Here is a 22,812-nt window from a genome sequence, read left to right as displayed (position 1 = left end):
GCTCAACCCACAAATGCATTTTCCTTGTGGCACTATTTAAGGGAAATAACCAGGCTTTCCAACACTATAAGACTTATTGCCTAAAAGCACTGTTACAACAAAGAAATCATGGAAGATACACACATTTCCTTAGTGTTTGTGCCAAGTTTATTTATACAACATGATTCTGTGAATGTGTATGTATCAGACCTGTGATGCGGGCAGGAGGTTGGAGGTGTGGCGGGCCAGGCAGGGGCACAGGAGACACAGCAAGGGTATAGACCTCAGCTGGGGACTGCATAGAAGGGGTGTCCTCTGCTGGCGGAGTGAAGTCGATCTCATCATCAAAGTGATCTTCAAACTCCTACGTCCACACAAACATATGCCATGTATAAATTTGTTGACGGCATGACAACAAAAAAAAAAACCCAAACAAAAAACGCTGACTCTCTTTTAGACTAAATTTACACACAGCCCATTACATTATACATTCACCCACTGTGTTTTCATCAAGTCAAGTCTGCATGAAGGAAATGAAACTCACTTGTGTCTGGCTACCTGCCAGCCAAAACTCTCACCTTGAAGTTGATCTCCCTTTCCTTGCAGCAGGTCACACAGTTCACTAGCACCACCACCAAGGACACAATCACCATCAAAGACACCACCAGGGACAGGTAGATAGAGACAGACAAAGTGTCCCTCGTGCCTTCACCTGAAATGACAAAAACAGAAAGAAAATGTGCTGAATCATTCACATCTATCTCTGGAATTCAAAAATAAATTAGAAGGGAATAAAGAAGAAACATGACAGCTGTGTTAGGTTAGCATAAGTGTGTTTGACAGCAGTACAACACATGAGAAGTGTACCAGTACTTCTAAAGCCACCCACAAAGGTACATTAGAGCTTGACAACAAAAATAAACTGCACAGTGCACTACACTACAACCTCTTCATATCATTACTGTCTTTCTCTTGCAACTCCACTGCAGTGAGAAGAAAAAACAATCTGTACCATTGTGCATGTGATTCACCACTTCTCCCAAAATGTTGTGGCAATAAGTGTGACTTCTCAGATGACCTCTATCCCTTATCAGGTATTCAGAGAAGCAGTTGTGGGGGTGTCTGCTGGCCAATCACCAGCTGATAGTGCAGCAGTCGTGACAGCGGGTGTAGATCTGCTCAAGTGAGGATGCTGCTGGCCCAGCAGTTCAAGTGTCAGGGCTGACAGCATCCTCACAACCCACCCACTGTGCTGCTCAGCTGCAGCTCACTCGCTATACTAATGCCAAACCACATGAGCCTCAGATTTAGTTAACCAAATTGTACAAGCTGATACTACAGGAGACAAAAGGATGACGGAGGGCACTATATACGGCATGTATGTGCAGGGCTGTGCATTATCAAATTTTAACTGCAATTACAATTTTAGCTTCCACAGATTAATAAAAAAGAAACATCAAGATAAACAGATTATTGAGACTGATTCTGTTTTGTTGTAATGAGATTATTCCACCTTTCAGCAAGTCTAAATTTGTTTAAGTATATTCAAGTGAATTATGAATAAAGAATATGGAAAACTACTTGAATGAAAAGCTATGTTCCTTTAATTTAAAATCTAATAAGCTGTAGTTAACCCGGGCCCTGACTGATCTGGAAATCTGATGACCTGCATGTCTGATTTCGCAAAGTTGATGTCCTTTTCAAGCCAGATGCCCTTCCTTGTACAAATCCAGGGTTGGGCCTGACAATAAAAGTACACTGGTTTCACCGGTCTGTAAGTTGGATCTCCAATGTCTGTGCATATACATGTTTTAAAAAAAAAAAAGACAAAGCTGACCAAAATAACTTTGATATTTGCCCTGGTTTAGCCTGAACAACAGGCTAGAGAAACTGATGGGAACTCAATCGGTGCCTGTGTACAACCGTACCTCAGCACTACAAAAAAGACACACCATGTATTGCTATTTACCATTCATAATTATGTATTAGGTGTTTCTCGCCAACCACCTATCACCTATATTTGTCCAACCAACCAATTCTCATTGCTGTTTGTAAGGTTGGACATGCTGCTAGACAACATAACACCACCTATACTCTTTGTATTTCAAGAACACCTGTATGTTCACTGCATTTCTGCCAAAAGCGCATTCTTTTGTTAGGGTGTGCGTGACTCATACCCACCTTATTTCCGACATGTCACTGCTCATTTCTAACTGTTCCTTTGAATGGTATGACTACTGGTCATTGCATTTCTTGTCTTACTGCCAATGCCAGTGAACAGTCAGAAGACGTTAAAGTCAATCTCTCTCACTTGCAGCTTGAATCATCTTTTATGGATGACAACTTTCAGTTCACACAGAAAGGACTTGCTGAATCAATTTGTTTCATTATGAGGTAACAAATTCACCAAAGTCTAATGCATTTATTTTTATAACTTGAACGTAATCACAGCTAGAGCAGGGCGATATGGCCAAAAATATTTATCACGATATATATTTGAAAATTTGCGATAACGATATAACCGACGATATAATTGATGCGAGACAAAATACAACTCCACAACATTACTAGCGCAAAAAGACAACCTTCCATTTATTTTCACTTAAACAAGAAGCTGGTTTTTATGTACATTAAAGCTTTATAAAAATGTAACAGTGCAAATGCAAATTCCTTGCTGAAAGTTTAACCAAAAGGCATTTCCAGTAGAAATGGGCTGACATATCCTGAGCATAACCATGTATAATATCCACTGAAGTTAAAAAGAGGTGCTTTGCAACATTAAACTGCAGTGTGCAGTACGTATTTTTCGCACCATAAGGTGCACGGGATTATAAGGCACATTAAGCGAAACAAAGCAGTCAGATAAATCAAACTTTATTAAACTCATTCTTCTTGCTTCCTCCACTTCTGTACCATTGATTCATTAATGTTGAATTCTCTGGCAGCTGCTCTATTCCCATGTTGTTGCAGTATATTAATGACTAACCTCGTATTGTGGATGGATTATCTCAGTTGTTCTCCTGACTGAAGTTTGGTCCGTTTACAGCATCCTGCCATGCGATTGCATTTGTCTCTAATCATGAAGAACCTTCACGTTAACTTTTATAAGTGGAAAAGTGTTAGTGTTCGTCCTCCAGCTTCACTGTTTATGTTATGCTAACATAGCTGTGTCGCTAGCGATCACGTAGCACATCATTATATACCAGCTAGCCCAACTTCAGTAACCCTACAAACGTCACTGCTGTTTAGTTTCCTGTCTTCATTTATGTTGGAAGTGATAGCAGAGCTGTACGTTTGATTTTTTTCAGAAATCTCTCCATCAGAACATGCTATATCATGCTTAGGTAACTAGCGAAACTAGCGAGCTAACTTCCGCTAGCTTCCTGCTAACTTCTAACTCCGTTAAATGTAATAACTTTTGTTTTCATGGATGCCTGGAAGTTAAACTTTATAGTTACACCTGGTAAAGCAGCAATGCTGATCGTTTTATTAAAGATGAAAGAATTTAGACAGTTTTTAACTCTAAGTGATGCTGCAGTGTTGTTTGACCTGAAGAATACGGAGTTTAGGACCCAGATTACTCCCAGATTTAAGAGCATCTTAGTCCGACAAATATGACAATAACAACGGCCACTTGCATGTTCTGCAAAAAAATGTGCTTTGTTGTGTATCTGACGGACAAACACCAAACCAGTTCCACATCACTGAAGTTGCACCATTTTTACAAACCAATTCTGGTTCATCTGTTTCACTCAACAATCGGCCATGTGCGTATGAAAACAAAGGCACTGGCATGCGCGTTTTACTCCCATTCTATCGCGATATTTCATTTTCCTATCGTTGCCTAACATTATACCGGTATTACCGTGAACGGTATAATATGGCCCAGCCCTAATCACATCCACCTACAATCTACCTCAGTGTGGCCCGTGAGAGTTGAGAGCAGTGGGAATTTGTGCGAGACACTTCTTCCTAGCCTCCCGTCAATGTTTATTCAGCGTCCCACTGGTTGCGGCTTGTCAGGTACATTGTGTCTGCTAGAAGGACAGTATACACCTACTGAGTCTCCTTCTGGCTACAAAATTTCTGACAGATGAAATTGGGTGACTAATACATCCAGATGACAAACTCACATCTAGGTGTCTCAGGCTTTCACACCAACATGTGAGTATGATTGCAACACACACCTGAACCGATTTGGAATAAATGAAAAATCAGACTTTAGCTAGCTTATCTACATAGTAAAAAATAATTAGTAGGTACACTGCTTTCAGAACTCTCTCAATTTTCTATAACAGAGATTCAAAAAGGTGCTGGAAACATGCATAATGGATATTTGCAGATTCTGCATATATGGAATGTTGTGACATTAACAATCTGTACCCTAAGTATACGCTACATCACAGGTTACAAATAGAGATGGACCGATCCGATATTACGTATCGGTCCGATACTGACCTAAATTACTGGATCGGATATCGGAGAAAAATTAAAAATGTAATCCGATCCATTAAATATCACGAAAGCACCTCACAAAACTTGCAACACGCCATAACTCACCTCAGAACGTTAGCAGTATGCATCACGTGATAGAGCGGCTGTGGCATGCGGGACCTGTCGGTGGTCTGGATAGCATTTGGAGCTTCGCTAGCAACCCGGCATTTCATCTCCGACAAAGTTATCCCGAGAGAAGTAAAGCAAGTGTGTAAGTCCATCTCTGAATGTTTGTAAAGCATTCCTGCGTTAAGCTTAACAAGCGACTGCCTCTTCTTGCTGCTACTTCAATGATGAAACTGCTTAATGATCAGCTGATCGGCTTTTCTGTGCGAGTCAGTGTCTCTTGTTTGTTTTTGGCCCACTTTGCACCAGAAAGAGGAAACCAGCGGCTGAACAACAGCAGCACGTTTAAGCTTGATCAGCTGTTGTTAGAATGTATTTAATATTACTTTCTACTCGAGGATCTTTTTCTACGTAGCTGACGCTGGTAACTGTGCAGGGGCGGATCTAGCAAAGTTTAGCCAGGGGGGCCGATAGGGCATTAACAGGGAAAAGGGGGCACAAAGACATACTTTTCTTTCTTATTCTCATTTAAAATGTCTAGCTTTTAATAAATAATTATCTGACACCCAAAGTTTTAATTTGATGTAAAATGAATAGAAGTCAATTACTGTATATAGTGACTATTAAGTCTAATATAAATACCCTAGTAAGCTATAGTACTTTTTCCTTTGGGAAGGTACCATCTGTGCAGTCTGCAATTTTGTTGAAGAAAGATGTTGAATCTATTTAATATTTCTTGAAAAATAATTGATTTCTGTGCCTTTTTTTTCACACTGCATCAAATTAAGGTTGATTACGTCGATTAAGCATCATGAGGTGGAGCGTGAGGGGTGGTTCCCTATTTTTTATTTATTTATTTTTGTTGTTGCTGGGAGTTGGAACCCTATTAGTTAGGTTGCTTAATATTTATGCTAAGTACTCTTTAAAATACCAGAATAGGGAGGATGGTGTAGGTTCAAGTTTATTAGATTGATCAGTATTGCTGAACTATGAAATTTTTTTTTTTTTGCATACAGGTATAACAGAATAGCTTTAGTGTAGTTGTTGTTTTAAACTTGAGTATGAACTTATACAAAATGCAGCAAGATATTTAAAAAACAGTTTTGTTGACTAAAAAACACTATATCGGATTCATATCGGTATCGGCAGATATCCAAATTTATGATATCGGTATCGGTATCGGACATAAAAAAGTGGTATCGTGCCATCTCTAGTTACAAAAGGTTCATCTGGCTATATCACCCACCCCTACAGACATTTAAACAGCATAGCACCATAGTGAAAGACTTTGGGTGCTATCTGACTTCACTATAGGTCAGTTACCACAGTAAAAACAAATGTAAGTCAAATGAGAAATCCAACATCCAATCCAGCACATTTTCAGGTTCAACATTTAACACTGCATTCCGTTTTAAAATTTGAACTGTAAACATGGGCCCAATTTTGGGAGGAAATTAAGTTGAACAGGTGTCACAGTTCATGTGCATGTTTAGAATGTCAGAGGATTTCACAAACATGAAATTGTGATCTGCCCTTGCTCCGTCAGCATGGAAACTGTTGTAATTGTTAGCCGTTTTTGACACATCAATTTTATGCTTAGGCAGTATGACACAAGAAATTGAAAATAAATATAACTGTGAATTAAATTCTGGTGTTCTTCCTCAATGAAACACCAAGGGTAATCAACAGAATGATGATTTGAACCACTAACACCTATCACACTCATCATTTGAGATTATATTTATTTACCAAGAGAAAGGTTTGTTCCTGTTTCTCTGACTGTATGAGTATTTAGTTTGCACATAACTCTCTTGAAAAAAAAATCAGAAAAACAAATGTGGGTGCCATATCATTTCTAGGTTGACAGGTTTGCAATTTCAGGCAAAACAGTGGCAGGTAACAAATTATTTTGTTGAAATAAACTTAAGGCAAGAGCTTGGCACATGAGGCTGTACAGTGGTCTAACTATTTAGTAAGTTCTAATCTGAGACGGGGGAGGGGGGGTATATCCACACAGCATAGGTTGTCAGAGAGTAGAGAAGATGGAGCAGCAATCCCTCCAACTCCCTGAGGAATATTAGATATGATACAGAGTGTCAGCCATGATTGAGATTCAGTGTCGGCCACAGAACACCAAGCAGTCACTGACAGAAATAGAAAAGATGGCTTAATCTGTTCTCTTTACTTATGATCATAATGAAAGTCCTTCATGCACTCTGCTTCTTTTCACTAATGTCTGAATGCCTAATGTTTTCCCTGCTGGGCAGAAAATACTGAACTACAACCCCAAAACTGGTGCAGGTAAACTGAATTCTGTGGCCTCTTTCACTGAGAACTGTGCACAGTTACAATTTGAATCGCCAGTGATAGATATCACGAAGATCTTTGTAAGTCAATGATAGTTGATGATATATTATGATGCAAATAAATTAGCAACAACAGCAAGACCACCATTATGAAGTGCTCTTTCTAAAGGATTACTTCCACAAACCTCTGTGCTTAAGACTGCAACAGAGAAACTGTATCCAGTAAAATATTGATGAGAGGAGAAATTAAAGATTAAATAGCTCTGTAGTGTATTGGACCAGTGAATGTAGCTATAAATGGCATGTGTACTCACAGCTGTTAAATGTAAGGGTTCTTTACCTTGCAATTATCATCACCATCAACAGAACAATGAAGAGGGATTGTTAAGTCTTGAACGTCCAACCAGACTGAAACTTTTTAACAATCAAAAATGTTAAGTGAATAAAACAAGAATTAAACATAATATTTCCTTATAAACACATGCAACTCAAACCTGTAAGCAAACTCTATAGGTAATGCCAGAGATAAATGATTCATATTATATAAAACTATAAGCCTTTAAGTCCATTTATGCAATAGCAATGTCAAGATTGATATTCTTATGTGAAAAGCAAATGACCCATTAACAAGGCAAGTAAAGGCAAAAACCTGACCCAGACAATTCTGGCTGAGGACTCCGTGCTAAAAAGGCATGGTTTTAAAAAGGTGAACAGATGCACATCACTGCATGGTTTAGGCCAACATCCCTAAAAATTATATGAATCCACCAAATGCATTTTTGTGCTGTTACTGTGTCAGCCTTCAAACCAGTCATCCGTACTGCCCCCCAGATGAGAATCTTGTACTGAGACAGAGTGTTTTCTTACTGGGGTTTTCCACAATGCCAAAGCAAATATGTTTCAGAGGGAAATCAAAGTAGCTTTGCCCTATATTTACTTTTCTCAAACCACACAGCAAGCCATTACTATACTAATCTGGATCTAAAAATGAGGCAATCCAGTTCTTAAGGGTTTTATAATATTCTCTAGACCAGCAATGACCTCTAACAACTTTAAAGCAAAACCAAGCTAATGATAAGCTTGGACTTAACAGCCCTGTTTCAGTCGGCACTAAATTATGTCACATCTGGCTATTTTTCAGCCAATGCCCCTTTCTATTTAAATTACAGCAATTAAAATGAGTAGTGGGATAAATCATTGGAACAAATGGCTTTAATAACTCCAAAGCTCACACCAATCCTGTGAAAAACATTCAGCTGTAATTGCGGGCAGCTTTTTGACACATACCCACTACCTGGTTCAGCAAAACAACAGGGTTCCAGGCAGTGCAGGGCTCCCAGAGAGGCTACAGCAGCAGCCAGATACAAAAAAACAGGAGCTGGGTCACGGCAGCGCTACATGGGATCAGTTCTCCTCCATTAGGCTTTATTTGAGTCATAGGTTCATATTATGACTTGGCAGGCCCCACCAAATGACTCAACTGGTTTTTGGGACCAATACAGCAGGGAGCTGTCACCTCCTATTTCAGTTAAACTGCATATTTCAGCAGGCATTCAGGGAGAGGAGGAGTTGACCCATTTTTTACAGATTTCACCCACCGACCGGTGTGCACAACAGTGGATGTCTACTTTTAGTTACACACAAAATGGCAAATGGCACTGTGGCTAAAAGCTTTGGGTTAGTTTAAGGTTCTTCAGTCTGAGAATATCATGAATCAAACGAAAAAACAGAGGCACCTAAAATAGGCTAATACTTATCTCTGTCTGGTTAGGGACAAAACTAAATTTGATTTCCACCATTTAGAAAATAAACAACTGCTAAAGGATAAACTTGCTTATTACAAGCATCTCCAACAGTCCAACAGTCTGTAGTGGTAGTCACTGAGCAGAGTAGTGAAAGGTTAATGACTTGTAGACTAATCAAACAAATATCACCTGGCTATGCCCTACAATTTAAACATTGACATTTTGGTTAAAGCTTAACAACCTATTTTTACCCCTGTTTGTCATGTGTAAACGGAATATCCCTTGCAGATTGGCAAGCCCAAGTCATATTCATAAGAACAATCTCATTAACAATCAGAAACTTAAAGTCAAAACTTTGAACAATCAAATAATCAAGAATTATTATATCATGTGTACACACAGATATAAGTAGACTAGGAAAATGGACCAAAGGACAGGTTGCTGTGTAATAAAATAATAAAAATATGGACTATATTTCATCTTACACTGTACTTTCCTGTGCTATTCGTTATGATTAAGCAAACAACGCTGTTGCTAATCATTAACTTGTAGTGATAAGACTGGAATCTGTTATAGTTACACATTACCAGCGAGTGTTGGTAATGTGCTAGGAAACATGTTGTCAAAGGAGCTTGCAAAGAAAAGCGTCTGGACTTCTTTAAGTTGCTTGAAGACGTTTCACCTCTCATCCGAGAAGCTTCTTCAGTTGAAGAAGCTTCTCGTAGCTTTGTGGCAAAAGTATTACAGCTACTGCTGATTTCTATTTTCTTTTTTTTCTTTTTCTTTTTTTTTTTTTGGGGGGGGGGGGGTGCATTTCTCACATTAACATGTGTCAGATCAAATTTTAATTTTAGACAAAGATGACCTTAGATAATTCAAAATACAGTTTTTAAATTATGATTTTTTTTTGTTATTAAGGCAATAAAACTATCCAGGTTTACTTGGCCCTATGTGAAAGAAAAAAAAAACCATATCTGTGACTAACCACATTTTTTTCTTCAGATAGCCATGTTCAATTTCATTAGCCACACCCAGGCCTGATTACTGCCAGACCTGTTGAATGAAATCACTTAAACAAAACCTGTCTGACAACATGAAGTAGGTTAAAAGATCTCAAAATGTAACACATCAAGCAAAGATCTAAAGAAGCTCAACAACAGATGAGACACAAAACACTGACATTTATCAGGAAGGGTTAGAAAGCCATTTCTAATGTTTTGGACTCCAGTGAACTATGGTGAGATCCATTATCCACAAATGGAAAACTTGGAATGGTGGTGAACCTTTTGATGAGTGTCCAGCCTACCAAAATTAGTGCAAGAGCGCATCAACAACTCATCCAGTAGGTTACAAAAAAACCTAGAACAACATCTAAAAAAGTGCAGGCTTCACTTGGCTCAGCTAAGGTTCGAGTTCATGATTCAACAATAAGAAAGAGAATGGGCACAAATGGCATGCATGAAAGAGTTCTGAGGCAAAAACCATTGCTGACCAAAAATAAAACAAAAGATTATTTCACATTTGCCAAAAAGAAGGTGATGTTTTTGAAAATTTTGCATCCTGTAACATCTGGTGTAAATCAAACACAGCATTTCATAAAAAAAACATTATACTAAGACTCAAACATGGTGGTTGTAGTGTGATGGTCTAGGGCTGGTTTGCTGTTTCAGGGCAGCTTGCTGTGATTGATGCAAGCATGAATTTGGCCTACAATATGTGCCCTGAAGCTCAAGCACACTTTAGACGGGACAAAGACCTCAAACACATCAGCAAGTCCACCTCTGAATAGTTCAAGAAAAAAAAAGGAGGTGGTGATGGTTTTGGAGTAACCTATTTAAAGTCCAGATTTAAAACTGATTGAGAGCCATTTGCATGACCTTAAACAGGCTGTTCATGCTCAAAGACCTTCTAATGTAGCTGAATTAAAACAATTTAGCAAAGAGTGGGCCAAATTTCCACAACAATGCTAAAAACTCATTGCCAGTTATTTAATTTTCTGCTGCCAAAAGTGACACAGCCAGTTATAAGGTTTGGGAGACAATTAGTTTTTCACATAGCTCCTTGTAGGTTAGGTAAACTTTTCCCTTAATAAATGAAAAACCAAATTTAACAATTGCAAAATATTTTCTATTTATTTCAGTTATTTTATTTGGTGACCTGAAACATTTAAGTGTGAAAAATATGCAAAAAGAAAAAACAAATCAGGAAGGGGGCAAATATTTTTTTCATAGCACTGTAACGTTTAATGACTGCTCAAAGTATTATGGAATCTTGAATATTCCATCTCAACTGATTATTTAAGAAGATGATTGTTTCACATTTGTATTTCTTTGGTGATTTGTGACTGTGCAAATATGAAATAGTCACATTAGTAACCTAATAACACAGTTTTCTTCCGTTTTTACAGCTGTGTCCTGAACAGGAGACTCTCTTAATTACTACATTAAGTGTTTTTAATTTTTTAATAAGATAGCAACTTTTCTTCAAAGAACACATACAATTCATGAGGCCCCAACCATAACAGGACTCTTTATTTGGGTGAAATATTACACTGTAGTCATCGAAGCAAGTTAATCAAGGTTCACTTTAGAACCAGAAACATTATTTCCATGCGGGTAGGCCACCATCCACCTTGTTGTGCCTTAAACTTGTTTACATCAACACCTAGACCAATCCCAGTAAAAGGTTAACATCTATGTACCAGGAAGCAACAACACACACATCACTGGTTTCTGCTGTTAAATATTAATCAGAAATAAACCTGCAGCAATAAATTAGTGTTTTTCCGAGAATAGTTAAAGGAAACGTCTGTGTTGATCACTGTGCCATTTGGCCGAGTCGTGACAATGACCTGCAGTTATTCATCATTATTAAACAAACTACGGAAAGACCAGAACCGATATTCTGATAACTCTGTGATCAACCAAACAAACAAGTATGACAACCCGTCCATTGAAAACACTCCTGTCTGGATAACCGGAAATACAGTTCAAGCTAGTGTGTTGTTAGCTTTTAGCTTCGTATTAGCACCAGCTACCAATTTCAGCAAAACATCCTCTCATGTGGACAAACACAACACACTTTACCTGTGAATCGGTTGCCTTACCTGATTTCTGACCATACTGAAGAGGGGCGCCTTCAGACAGTCCCAAAGCCGATAGAAAAATCCCAAAGCTCAGCAACAAAACATATACACGGCGGTTCTCCATCCTTATAGCTTAGCTAACAAAATGTTAGCTACGTGAAATCAAATAAATGGCTGATTTTAAAAAAAGGCTTAAGTGTTTTAAACATTGAATAGCAGCTTCGCGTTAGTCTAGGCTACATAAACGAGCACATTTTGTCTGTTTTTGCGTCTGGCTATTCGCCAGCTAACTAGCTTTAGCTATCGATGCTAAGAGTTTCAGCTGACGACAGCAAACGCCGCTACCACACGCAGTGGTCGGGTATCCATGGAGACAGAGGGGGCGGTCACCTTTCGCGGCCTCTCATATTTAGTGTCTGTACTTTAGTGTTGTCTAAATGAACACAATGGGAATTTCAATCGTTATAGCCCCTGACTATCATGAAGAACCTCTCCTCCAAAGCGCCATGTTCCTGTACACCGTGACGTCACTGAAAGTGGGCCGTGAAACTTCAAGGAATTGACAGCAGCCTAAACCAATTACAAGGGACAATTCCGTCGCGTTGAACTCCCACAGCCAATCGGGTTCGAGCTTTATTCTCAGTCAGTTAAATCCAGTGATTTGTATCAAAGCTGAAGAAAGCTTTCTGCATTCAGTCAGTCGCCAACCATGTGAGGCACGTAAAAGTGGTTATGAAAGAAGACCTCTCTATATAAAATGTTTATATCTGTGTTTACGGCAAGTTATAAACTACAAAAATTTATGAATGTATTTGACGAGTGATGCTACCTTTAGGACCTTTATTATGGGTATGTGTGGTTTTATTCGTTGTTTTTGTTTTATTGTGAGTATGAATTTCATATAAATATGGCTCGTTGTTAGATTTACATGGAAAACCAAACATAGAAATAGCCTAAAAAAAATCTGTCCCCAAAACGGCATCAAGACTAAATGCATGTAGATATTGCTGTAAACCTGTAATTCCTATGTAATCCATAGGATGGGTTATATATGTTATTTTGCGTATTACTTGGAATACTGGTATGAAATTATTTGTAATACAATCTCGCCTGTATTTTAATTCATTTTTTTTAATTCAGCATGTTGTGCTCAAGAACGCATAAAAATCACATGCTCTGTTAAGACTGACTTCATTGCATGTTTTAAAACTTGCCACATAGGTGTAATAAAATCAAGGACAACTACCATTTTCACTTGAGTGTATCTGATTGTATAATCCTTATTAATTTCCCTACAAATGTACTACAATACTACAGCACCAACATAGCAACTGTGGTAATAAAATAGATAAATTGCAGAAAAATGCATGTTTATGAGGATCAGATGTGTTGGGATGTGAATATGTTCTTACTGTGCTTTGGTCATGGATGCAAGTTCACAAAACAGTATGAATGGGAAAATTATCTGCTCTGATTAACTGATGAAGGGGGAGGAGGCAGTCGGTGGCGTGAAGGAAATCTCCCTTGGTTTGAGGACAGATACGTCAGGTTGCTTCTTGCACTCAGGATCACGAAGCTGTAAGAGAGTGTTGGTGGCTTACAAGCACAAAGCAAGAGCAACGGAGATCTCCAAACCTCACCCAAAGCACGGTGAGTACCACTTTTTCTGCAAATTCAAGTGCAGTTTTTCTGCAAATTCTTTGTGTGCTGATAGCTGTGTGTCACTGTTTTGTGAATCTTTAGTCCTCTAGCTTTAAGAGAGGGGGGATATAAATGTTTAAATGTAGGAAGACAAAAAAAATAAAATGTTCGGACCTATTTGTGATTACCTTTTCAGTTACCTGCAACTTCCTTTGTGGAAAAATGAATGTGTTTAACATTAGAAAACCATAATCCAATTCACATACGATGCTAAAATGATACCACACAATGAACATTTTTCCTACTGTGGAGCCTATGCTGTTTATAGCTATAATAATTTTACTTTATTGTTAAAATGGTACAGCCCTGCCCTGCTGATAAAAGGTCCCACTCAGCTCTCTTTTTGACTGTGCTGATCAGAAAAATGCCCACGTAGGTGATGATAATGCTTAACCTATCCACAAGTCCTGCTTTTCTTTGACAGTTGCAGCTATCTGGCGGCAGAAAACGCCCTCAGCAGTTCAATTTAGTGTCACTTTGCATTTCTTCCATGCATGTGTATGTGTATCCCTCAGGCAGCCACAGAGGACCATGGCATTTGCAGGGATGTTGAGCAACGAGGACATACAGGCTGCAGTCCAGGCTTGTCAAGGTGAGTCAGACAGCGCACACTAAAACTTACATCCAAGAAAAATACACACTTTGCAAGCATCTAATTGTGAACATAAGAACACGTACTTTACAGCAAGGGAATATAGGTCCATTCACATATACACAGCACACACAGAGGTGCTTATTAAACCCACTCCCACAGGGCATATCTGTATCATGTGATTTTCACAGTGGGGACAGGGTACCTGCAGGTAACCAGGCAGCCATGTGGCAGGAGAGTAGTTTCCAAAGTGGTTGTGTTGAGCATTAACACATAGAACACCAAATCACACAAGCTGTAAAGTCCTCACATCCAAAATTACTTAAATATTTATCTCTAGAAATTATGTCCTCATGACGAGGCAGACAAAGCTCGACTGATCTGATGAAAATCAAATGTCAGTGCTTTCATACCCTTAATTCAACCAAACCCGCCTGTTAGTAATGTTTTAGGCAAAATAGCATTAAGAAGATTTTTGTTTTATTAATCAGAAGTTTTAAACTCCACTGCACTGTGTGCAAGTCTTTTTCAGAAAAGTCCTTTGAAATTATTTGAAGGTAGCTTGTACCAGAAGAATTCCACTATGACTGTAAATAAAAGGCTTTTAACATTTGCATTAGACCTATGGGCCATATTCATTGTGCTTTGCCTGCTTTAATGGCATAATGACATAGCCTGTAATGGTATAAGACGGTGATGTGCCACAGGGTGTATATTGGTAAATGTCATTGGTTGAAGAATGAAAGTCATCTGAGCGAATGAGTTAATGCGACATGTCTATTCAGTCTCCCGTCGTTCTTTCTTTCTTTCTTGTCATTGTGTGATTGACCTCTTATTCCCATGTGTCTGTTTCTCTTCCTCTCTCAACTATGTGTGTTTGGTGTGTGTGTGTACGTGGTCCAACGTAGCTCCAGGCACATTCAACTTCAAGTCATTCTTTGAACAAGTTGGACTGACTGGCTTATCTGAAGCAGACAGGAGAAAAGTGTTTACAGTCCTGGACCAAGACAAGAGTGGATACATCGAAGAGGAGGAGCTCAAGTAAGGATGGAGTGCATGTGTGTGTACGTGTGTGTGTGGCTGAAAGACTTGAGCAGGAGCACATGGTGGTACAGATGGAGTGTGTGTGTTTGTTTGTGCATGTGTGTTACATCTGCAGTTTGTCGTAACTGTCCCTCATGATGGGCCTCAGGCAGAGGTCACTGTATGAATGGAGCAGCCTTTCCGCTTTGCATGAATTGACTGATACATGAATTGAGTGAGTGAGGAGGACAGGGACAACTGAAAAAGGCTTAGAGGTGAAGAAAAGGCATCAGCAGAGATACAGTCTGAACTTACTGCTTCTATGTTTGTTTGTTTTTTATGTCTACCCTTCAGACTATTTCTTCAGAATTTCTCTCCGGGGGCCAGAGAGCTGACTGTGGCTGAAACCAAAGCTCTGATGGCGTCTGGGGATAAAGACGGTGATGGCAAGATTGGAATAGAAGGTGAGTGTTTGTAAAACATCTAGAAGAGCTGTTAGCAGATGTGAAATCAGAGCAATTTGTGCTGAGGAGCTGTCCACCACTTAGTGCTGAAATTCTAGTCTTTAAAAAAAACTGATGCAAATAAACTTCTGCTCTCCAACAAGTTAAAAAAAAAAGAAAACAAAAGATTTCTTGTTTGTTGAGTCACCTTGCTTAACTGTAATGCTGCATGACAACCACAATTCAACTTTTGGCTGTCTCTGTTTTTCCCCCACACAGAGTTCTGTGATCTCCTGAAGTAAAGAGAAACTACATACACATACGACCGAGGCTGTCTACCCTTGTTCTGAATAATGGATTTGCAATGGAGATCTTGACTTTCTGGATTGTTTCATGCAAAGACCAAAAACCTCACAAAATCTGTACCTGCCTGCTGCTCTCCCTGTTCATGTGATGCAACGTGTATAAGATGTTTAGTAGACAGATGACCAAAGTTGGATGTTAAACATGTTTGTGTTTAATCAATCAGGTACCTTGAATCAATAAATGTGAACAATTAAAGAAGTAAACTTACTCTTTGCTTGTCTTTTTTTTATATATATATATATATATATATACATGTAAACTTAAATAGATGCAAATAGATGCATTAAGCATTACATACTATTCATTCATATTCAATGACTTCACATAGCTCAGGTCAGGTTTAGAACTGAGTCAAAAATTGCTTCATAATAATTATCTACAACAATCTATTTAGAATGTATGAATTGCATTCTGCTGTTATGTTAATGCTTTAATAAATAATACTAAATTGGTAATATTTCAGAGGTCAGGGAGAAGAAGAAGAAAAAAAACATCTATTTTCACAAAATATCATGTTGCGTTTTACCTCAGTCAAGAAGATGTAGCACTGCTTTATTATGTTTTATGCTTTATTAAAAGTGAAAATGGCAAAATATCTGAACTCTTGGGATTTATAATATGATATATATATATATATGTATATATATTACAATTACTAATCAACATTAGTTCAATATTAATTATCACTTAGAGCACAAAACTTGCGTATTGCAAACTAGCCTGTGCATTTAAAGCAGTGGAAGGAAATGTTGTGTGTGGAGGATTTGCTCTTTATGACTTTATAATCTTATGACTCTCCAACCCTCTTCTGATCTGTGTTTTAATCTCAGTTTGCTGCATTCTAATGTGATTATGAGAATAATGAAAATAATGAATAATTATTTTCATTATTTTCTTACATTCTGGATACTTGAAGCACAACCAACAAGGGGCAGTTACACAATGTATTTGGATTCAAATAGCACTTTTCTGGCCTTACTGACTGCTCAAAGTAATTTGAACTGTAGGAGACAGCCCCTCCCAATTGCAATGGAGTTGGTCAAACATGCAAACTTTGCAGACAGGATTTCAACCAGGAACCTTCGTGCTGTAAGCTGATAGTACTAACGCTCAGAAACCCCACTCCTCTAGTTCACATCCTGTGACCGAGCACCATCTCTCATCCTTTTGTGCACCTTATACACATTTATACTGTTTAGAGCTTCCCCATGTTCCATGAACAACATACAATTTTAAACATTTTTATTTTTATATATTTTGGATCACTTTGAGAAAAGTAACCAAATTTCAGGTTAAAATTGAAATGAAATATATGAAATTTAGGGTTCTTATTCTGCTGTCTCCCTCATCACAAAGGGTCGCTCTGCATGTTTGAGTTTGCAGTTTGATGCCGGACACCCTGTCACAATCCCAAAGAGGTTTATGTGTCTCTGGTCGGAATCAAACCAGCTACCTGCTGCTTGAGAGGGTGAATTTGTCACCGTTATATTATTTGATCCAAACAGTATAGGGCTAAGTGTTTTGCAAGAGGGGAACTAGTTGAGAAAAATAAAAGGCAAAACTTTTGAAACTGCCATAGGTTGAAAATTAATCATTCTAAGTTATTTTGTGAACTTGGAAAACTAACTAAGATCAACTAAAAATATGAAACTATCTAGAACTAACATTGAAACTAATAAAAAAAACTAAACAAAAACAAAAAAATCTTCAAATAAAAAACAACTCAAAGGGGAAACAAATCTGGGCAGTAAGTTAGACTAAACAGAATTAAAAATAAAAAGTCAAACCAAAATGAAAATGAAAAAAATATTTAAAAATAACAATTCTACTGCTGATCTACTTTACCATGCAACAATCTCTAGACTTTACAGAGCATGGACCTAAAAAATATCCAGTGAGCAGCGCTTCTCTGGGTAAAAATGCTTTATTGATGTCAGACTTCAGAGGAAAATGACCAAACTGCTTTAAGTTGATAGCAAGGCAACAGAAAAACCTACAGCAGAGTATGCAGAAGAGCATCTCTGAACATAAACCTTGAAGCAGATGAAGCAGAAGACCACAGAGGAGCCGCTCCTGTCACCTAAAACAGGAAACTGAGGCTACGATTCACACAGGCTTACCAAAACTGGACAACAGAAGTTTGGAAAAAGGTTGCCTAGTCTGATGAGTTGTGTCGTAACATTTAGATGGTATACTGTCAGAATTTGGCATTAGCCACGAAAACATGAATCCATCCTTCCTTGTAGCAGTGGTTGTGGTGGTGTAAATCTGTGGGGGATATTTTCTGAGGATCAGTTGAAACACCACAGCCTGCTTGCCAGTACTGTTGCTGTCATCTGAAACTGGCTCCTTTAACATGACAATGATTTCACTCTACTCAAATGGTCACCGCATCCCCATTGAGATTTAGAGAAAATCCAAAAAGGTGAATGAAGAGAATTGCATCATGGATGTGAAACAGACAAATGTGCAGCAGCTGTGCAATGCTATCATATCAATATGGACCAATATCTCTGCAGTCCAACCCAGTATTAGCAAGGTGTGCCTAATAGTGTGTATAATGCAGGTTCTGAGAGAGCCACTGTTTTACTTTATTAAACTGATATCCAGTATTTCCATTAAACATGAAATATTTATGATAAAGTTGCTTCTTCCAATGCTTTTACTTAAAACTGCTTGCCTAAAACTGGGATCTAACCAAAGACCACTACCATGGTTCTGACAGTTAAGAATATCCTCATTTTGAGTCACTGCTGTAGACTCACTAGCACGAGTTCAGTTTGACCAGACAGAAAGAAAAGAAAAGAAAGACTGACTACACAGAACTACCAGACTGAGATCAGCAGTCTTTGGTTTAAGCTTTATAAGGATGTTATTCACAGACACATGCTGGTGTGACTACTGAGGATAGCATGGAAAACTGTCATGCTTGCAATCATACAGCATGTAAAAAAATAGGCCTCAAAGTCTCAACCCTGATAAGGTGGTGGTTTAGTTTGAAACTCAACACTTCATGAAGAGTTCAGATGAACCTTGTGTATACTGTGCTGTAGCTTATACACTAGGTATAGCTAGTTAATGTTACAGGACAGCATATAGGCAGAAGCTGCACATGTCTATCATCTGAGACCATCTTGCCTGGTGTTGCAACTTCAGAGGCAAGAATAGAAAGCCTGACACCAATAAATAAGAAACTCTTAATAATATAAGGAAAAAAGATTGCATTTATGTAAAATAACCTGGAATTTGTGTAAATCTAGTTATAAGTCGCCCAAGAGCCACAGCCACTCTACAACCACGAGTATTAAATATTGCTGGAAAGATTTATCATAAAACAGCTCTGTTAATGGACTGTATGGACTCACTGTGGGTTTATATAGCATGTGATTGGAGTATATGATGCCAGAGAAAACACGGTAGAAATAAACACTATCAGAAGTCTAAAAGGCATAGGAGAAAATGGCTCTGTGATCATATTGACATGGAAATCAAAAATAAAGGTGTTTTAAAAGGCAGTCCTTTCCAGTGGTCTTCTCTTCATAGTGAAGGCTTATAGTGACGTTAATAAAGGTTATCCTGTTTAAAGTAGGAAGTTGAATTGGCTGGTGTTCCTTTACATGGTTCTCACAAATCAAAATAAGGATGACCTGCACCCTCACATGTATCAGTTCCTTTAATTTATGCTCGTAGAGGAAACGTTCTGAATCAAAATCAGCATGCTGGCAATAAATCATATAGGTGCAACATGACCAGTGAAGTCGGGTAGCAGCGGGCATGCTCGAGTTACACATGTCTAGCTATAGGCCTCACTCACACATGGTAGCATCCTCATTTGTTCACCTAAAAATAGGTCTGGACTACTAGACACATTTTTTCGAAACCCATGGATCTTGGTACCTGATACTGGGACTCAAAGGTCTGTAAATGGTGTTGCTCAAGGATATATAAGAGAGAGGGAAAGGGGATTCGTGGCATTCACTCGAGTCCGCCTAGGTTTTCACTCGCCTCAACTCAGCGCAAAGGTGAGTGCGGGGATGCGGACGAACGCCACACCGACTTCTACACTGGAAGGGGGAAAAGGGGATTCAGACAAGGAGATCCACGTGGACTATAAACTATAGAGAGAATTGGAACAAACATAGCCAACAACTTCATGGACCACAGGATAATTCAATTAGCGCGCAAAGGAGGCCAAAAGATTTCAGAAGAGCGCCGTTTGTGGATGAATATTGTTATTTACATTATCTCTTTTAACGGGATAAAAGAAATGCTATGATAACACACCTAGGGTTATTGGCGCGCTTGACGTCACTGGTGCTTTGTTTATTTGTGTCAGTGATTCATGTTGCCGTGATTTGGTCTCTCGGTGGAAGCATCATCTATTTCGTGCCATAGCAGCAAAACGCTTTGGGATACACAGTCAGTGCCGTGTTGTGATTAAACATCCGGAGGCGAAGAGCAGCTCTTAAGAGTAGTTGTTTATATTAATCGGGACGGGTAGAGCTGCATGGTAGACTTTGGATTAAGGAAAAGAGTTGATTCGTGACCAACATAAAGTAAAAGGGGGCTTTGCTTTATTGTGGATTAATCCTTGTTTAAGCTTTTGACCACTAATGTCTGATTTGACCCTTCCTGTGTTTTATTTATGATTACTCACATCATATAGTTAGGTTCACTGTAATGTAGTCAAAACAAAATAGGTCAAATTGTCCAGTTAAGTTGGAGAATTGAAAAATGATCTATAATCCAATAGTATGACCACTGCATAGGACTTATAATGACCATACTAATCCAGTTATCTTGTCTTTTTTCCCTCTCTAAGATTAAAAAATGGCCTTTGCTGGTGTCCTCAATGATGCTGAAGTGAAAGCAGCTCTGGATGGCTGCGCAGGTGAGCATTCATTATCATTATTTCATCAGACAGTGAACAAGCTGTTCTAGTTTTTCATTATTCATGTAACTTTGTTGAACATTTTACTGCTATTTGATTCAAAACACCAACAAGTGATGCAACTTGGCTTCAGTCAGAAAGCAGTAAAGTCTCAGTTTCACATTGTGTCGTATAAACAGTCACAGTTATCGTATTGCATCAACAATGAAGTCCTGACTTGTGCTTGCGCAGACTTGCTGGGCGCTAATTGAGTTAAAATGTGTGTTCTAGCTGCTGACTCCTTCGACTACAAGAAGTTCTTCAAGGCCAGCGGCCTGGCTGCAAAAACTGCCGATGATGTGAAGAACGCCTTCAAAATCATTGACCAGGACAACAGCGGCTTCATTGAGGAGGAGGAGCTGAAGTAAGTAATTCCAGCAGTTCACACTTAATGCTGGAATCTCATACTTGCAAGCCTAAGTGGTCCAGAGTATTCACGATCTTATCAGTGTGATTTGTGTCATTTATTTATAGACTTGGGCTTTAGTCTACAAGCCAAATAATATAGTAACTATTGCTAAGGAAGCCCCCAAAAAGAAGCTGTTGATGACTTTCTTATGGATCATTTGGTTGACACATCAATTTAAGTCTTAAAATCTCACACATGAAAACATAGAAAACCAAAGGGTTCACAAGAAAATAATAAATAATAACTGCTGCTTTTTATTGTCCACACGCCAGGCTGTTCCTGCAGAACTTCTCTGCTAGTGCCAGAGCACTCACTGACAAGGAGACCAAGGCTTTCCTCTCCGCTGGTGACAGTGATGGTGATGGCAAGATCGGAATTGATGGTGAGGGTTCTTTGTGGAGCATGGTGCACTTTCCTACAGATCTTTCAGTTTAGCAGAACACATCATATATATGAAGTGTTACCCGCAGAGCCTACATGAATCAGATGTTAGAAACAAGCTTAATTTTTTTAACATCCATTGACATACCCTTAGTCAGAGAATGGCTCCTGTCAGTTTAAACTATACCACTAACCTGAATCCACTTTGTTCCCAATACTAATGGCAGTTCTATTCTACTTTCACAGAGTTTGCTGCCCTTGTAAAGGCATAAATTTCCATTGACCAAGATCCATTTCTTTTCATGGAACTGTGAACTCCTTGCAAGATTCACTAATCATCAGCTGAAAGAATATTTTTTATACCTTATTTATGAGTTGCCTGTGGACTGTTTCTCAACATGGAGCACATATTTTACTGATACTGTTATTCAGATGTGTTAAATGTTCTGAAAAAATGACTTGTGCAAACTGTACAACATCATCTGCACTTTTTGAGGAAGAGTGAAAAACCAGGAATAAATACTCTTTTGGTGTAAAGTCATCTCGTTCAGGTCAGTCGTTTTTTGCATGGTCAACCAAAACCCTCTCTATTCACACAGACGTAGCTATGCCAACACAATGGTTTGAGGAAGTGGCCGTTTCAAATTAGTTGTTGATTTGCCAGGGTGTTTGAATACTCCAGAGGTGTTGAGTGACGGTCTAAACAACATGCCCAGCATTTGTTTGGATAATTGGTTAATGAGATAGTGGAGTGTGGCTGGACTCTGGCCATGGACTGGGAAATGCTGTGGGAATGGGCCCATGGGGCTTTGCTCACATGCTTCTGGGATCTTAGGGAGGTTTGCAATGGATAGCTGCCACGCTGTCTCTTCCAAGGTCTCCTCCTCCACCAACTGCTGCATAGTCAATTAAATGATGTGCTGTGGCAACAGGAGTTCTATTAACAGTCACTGTTGCATCAGCAGGAACTTTTAACACACTGAACCCACTGTACAGTTGCACATCTACATCAGCCGAAGGTCTTTAATACATTATTTAACTTCTATCAGCACCTGGTGTGTACCTCATTTTGAGGAAGAAAATATTCTATATGCATAAGCCTGGAATGGAATTTTGAACAGCTCAGTTTCCATATTAAAGTCAAATTACGATCCCAATGTAAGCTAAGAATTCAGCATTATGTAAACCTTAAGCCTATCAGATGACGCCATAAGGTTATTATTGTCTAACAGCAGGGGAATCAGAAATAGTCTGAGTGATAGCAGTCTGCCGTTTCCTCACAATTGCCAGGC

General features: G+C 38.8%; 3 protein-coding genes across 3 annotated transcripts in view; 2 read left to right on the top strand and 1 right to left on the bottom strand.

The window, feature by feature from the left end:
* Positions 1–12,211, bottom strand: part of lmtk2 (lemur tyrosine kinase 2) — a 33,138-nt gene extending 20,927 nt beyond the window's left edge. Inside the window, exons 1-3 of the mRNA XM_076883131.1 lie at positions 11,697–12,211; positions 558–691; positions 190–343 (exon numbers count right to left, since the gene is read on the bottom strand). Of these exons, the coding sequence (XP_076739246.1) occupies positions 190–343; positions 558–691; positions 11,697–11,799 (391 nt within the window). The 5' untranslated portion in view covers positions 11,800–12,211. The remainder of the gene's footprint in view (positions 1–189; positions 344–557; positions 692–11,696) is intronic.
* Positions 12,212–13,169: 958 nt separating this feature from the next.
* Positions 13,170–16,003, top strand: pvalb5 (parvalbumin 5). Its single transcript, XM_004558384.5, has 5 exons — positions 13,170–13,325; positions 13,892–13,968; positions 14,877–15,009; positions 15,346–15,455; positions 15,714–16,003. The coding sequence occupies exons 2-5, from the start codon at positions 13,908–13,910 to the stop codon at positions 15,734–15,736; spliced, it is 327 nt and encodes a 108-aa protein (XP_004558441.1). The 5' UTR covers positions 13,170–13,325; positions 13,892–13,907; the 3' UTR covers positions 15,737–16,003.
* A 3,684-nt stretch (positions 16,004–19,687) lies between these two features.
* Positions 19,688–22,061, top strand: LOC101480509 (parvalbumin beta). Its single transcript, XM_004558385.5, has 5 exons — positions 19,688–19,822; positions 20,623–20,691; positions 20,962–21,094; positions 21,412–21,521; positions 21,767–22,061. The coding sequence occupies exons 2-5, from the start codon at positions 20,631–20,633 to the stop codon at positions 21,790–21,792; spliced, it is 330 nt and encodes a 109-aa protein (XP_004558442.1). The 5' UTR covers positions 19,688–19,822; positions 20,623–20,630; the 3' UTR covers positions 21,793–22,061.
* The last annotated feature ends 751 nt before the right edge of the window (positions 22,062–22,812 follow it).

Source organism: Maylandia zebra, linkage group LG4, assembly GCF_041146795.1.
Source record: "Maylandia zebra isolate NMK-2024a linkage group LG4, Mzebra_GT3a, whole genome shotgun sequence".
Classification (NCBI taxonomy): domain Eukaryota; kingdom Metazoa; phylum Chordata; class Actinopteri; order Cichliformes; family Cichlidae; genus Maylandia; species Maylandia zebra.
Note: the sequence above shows the minus strand (reverse complement) of the source record. Positions and strands in the feature narration are given on the sequence as shown.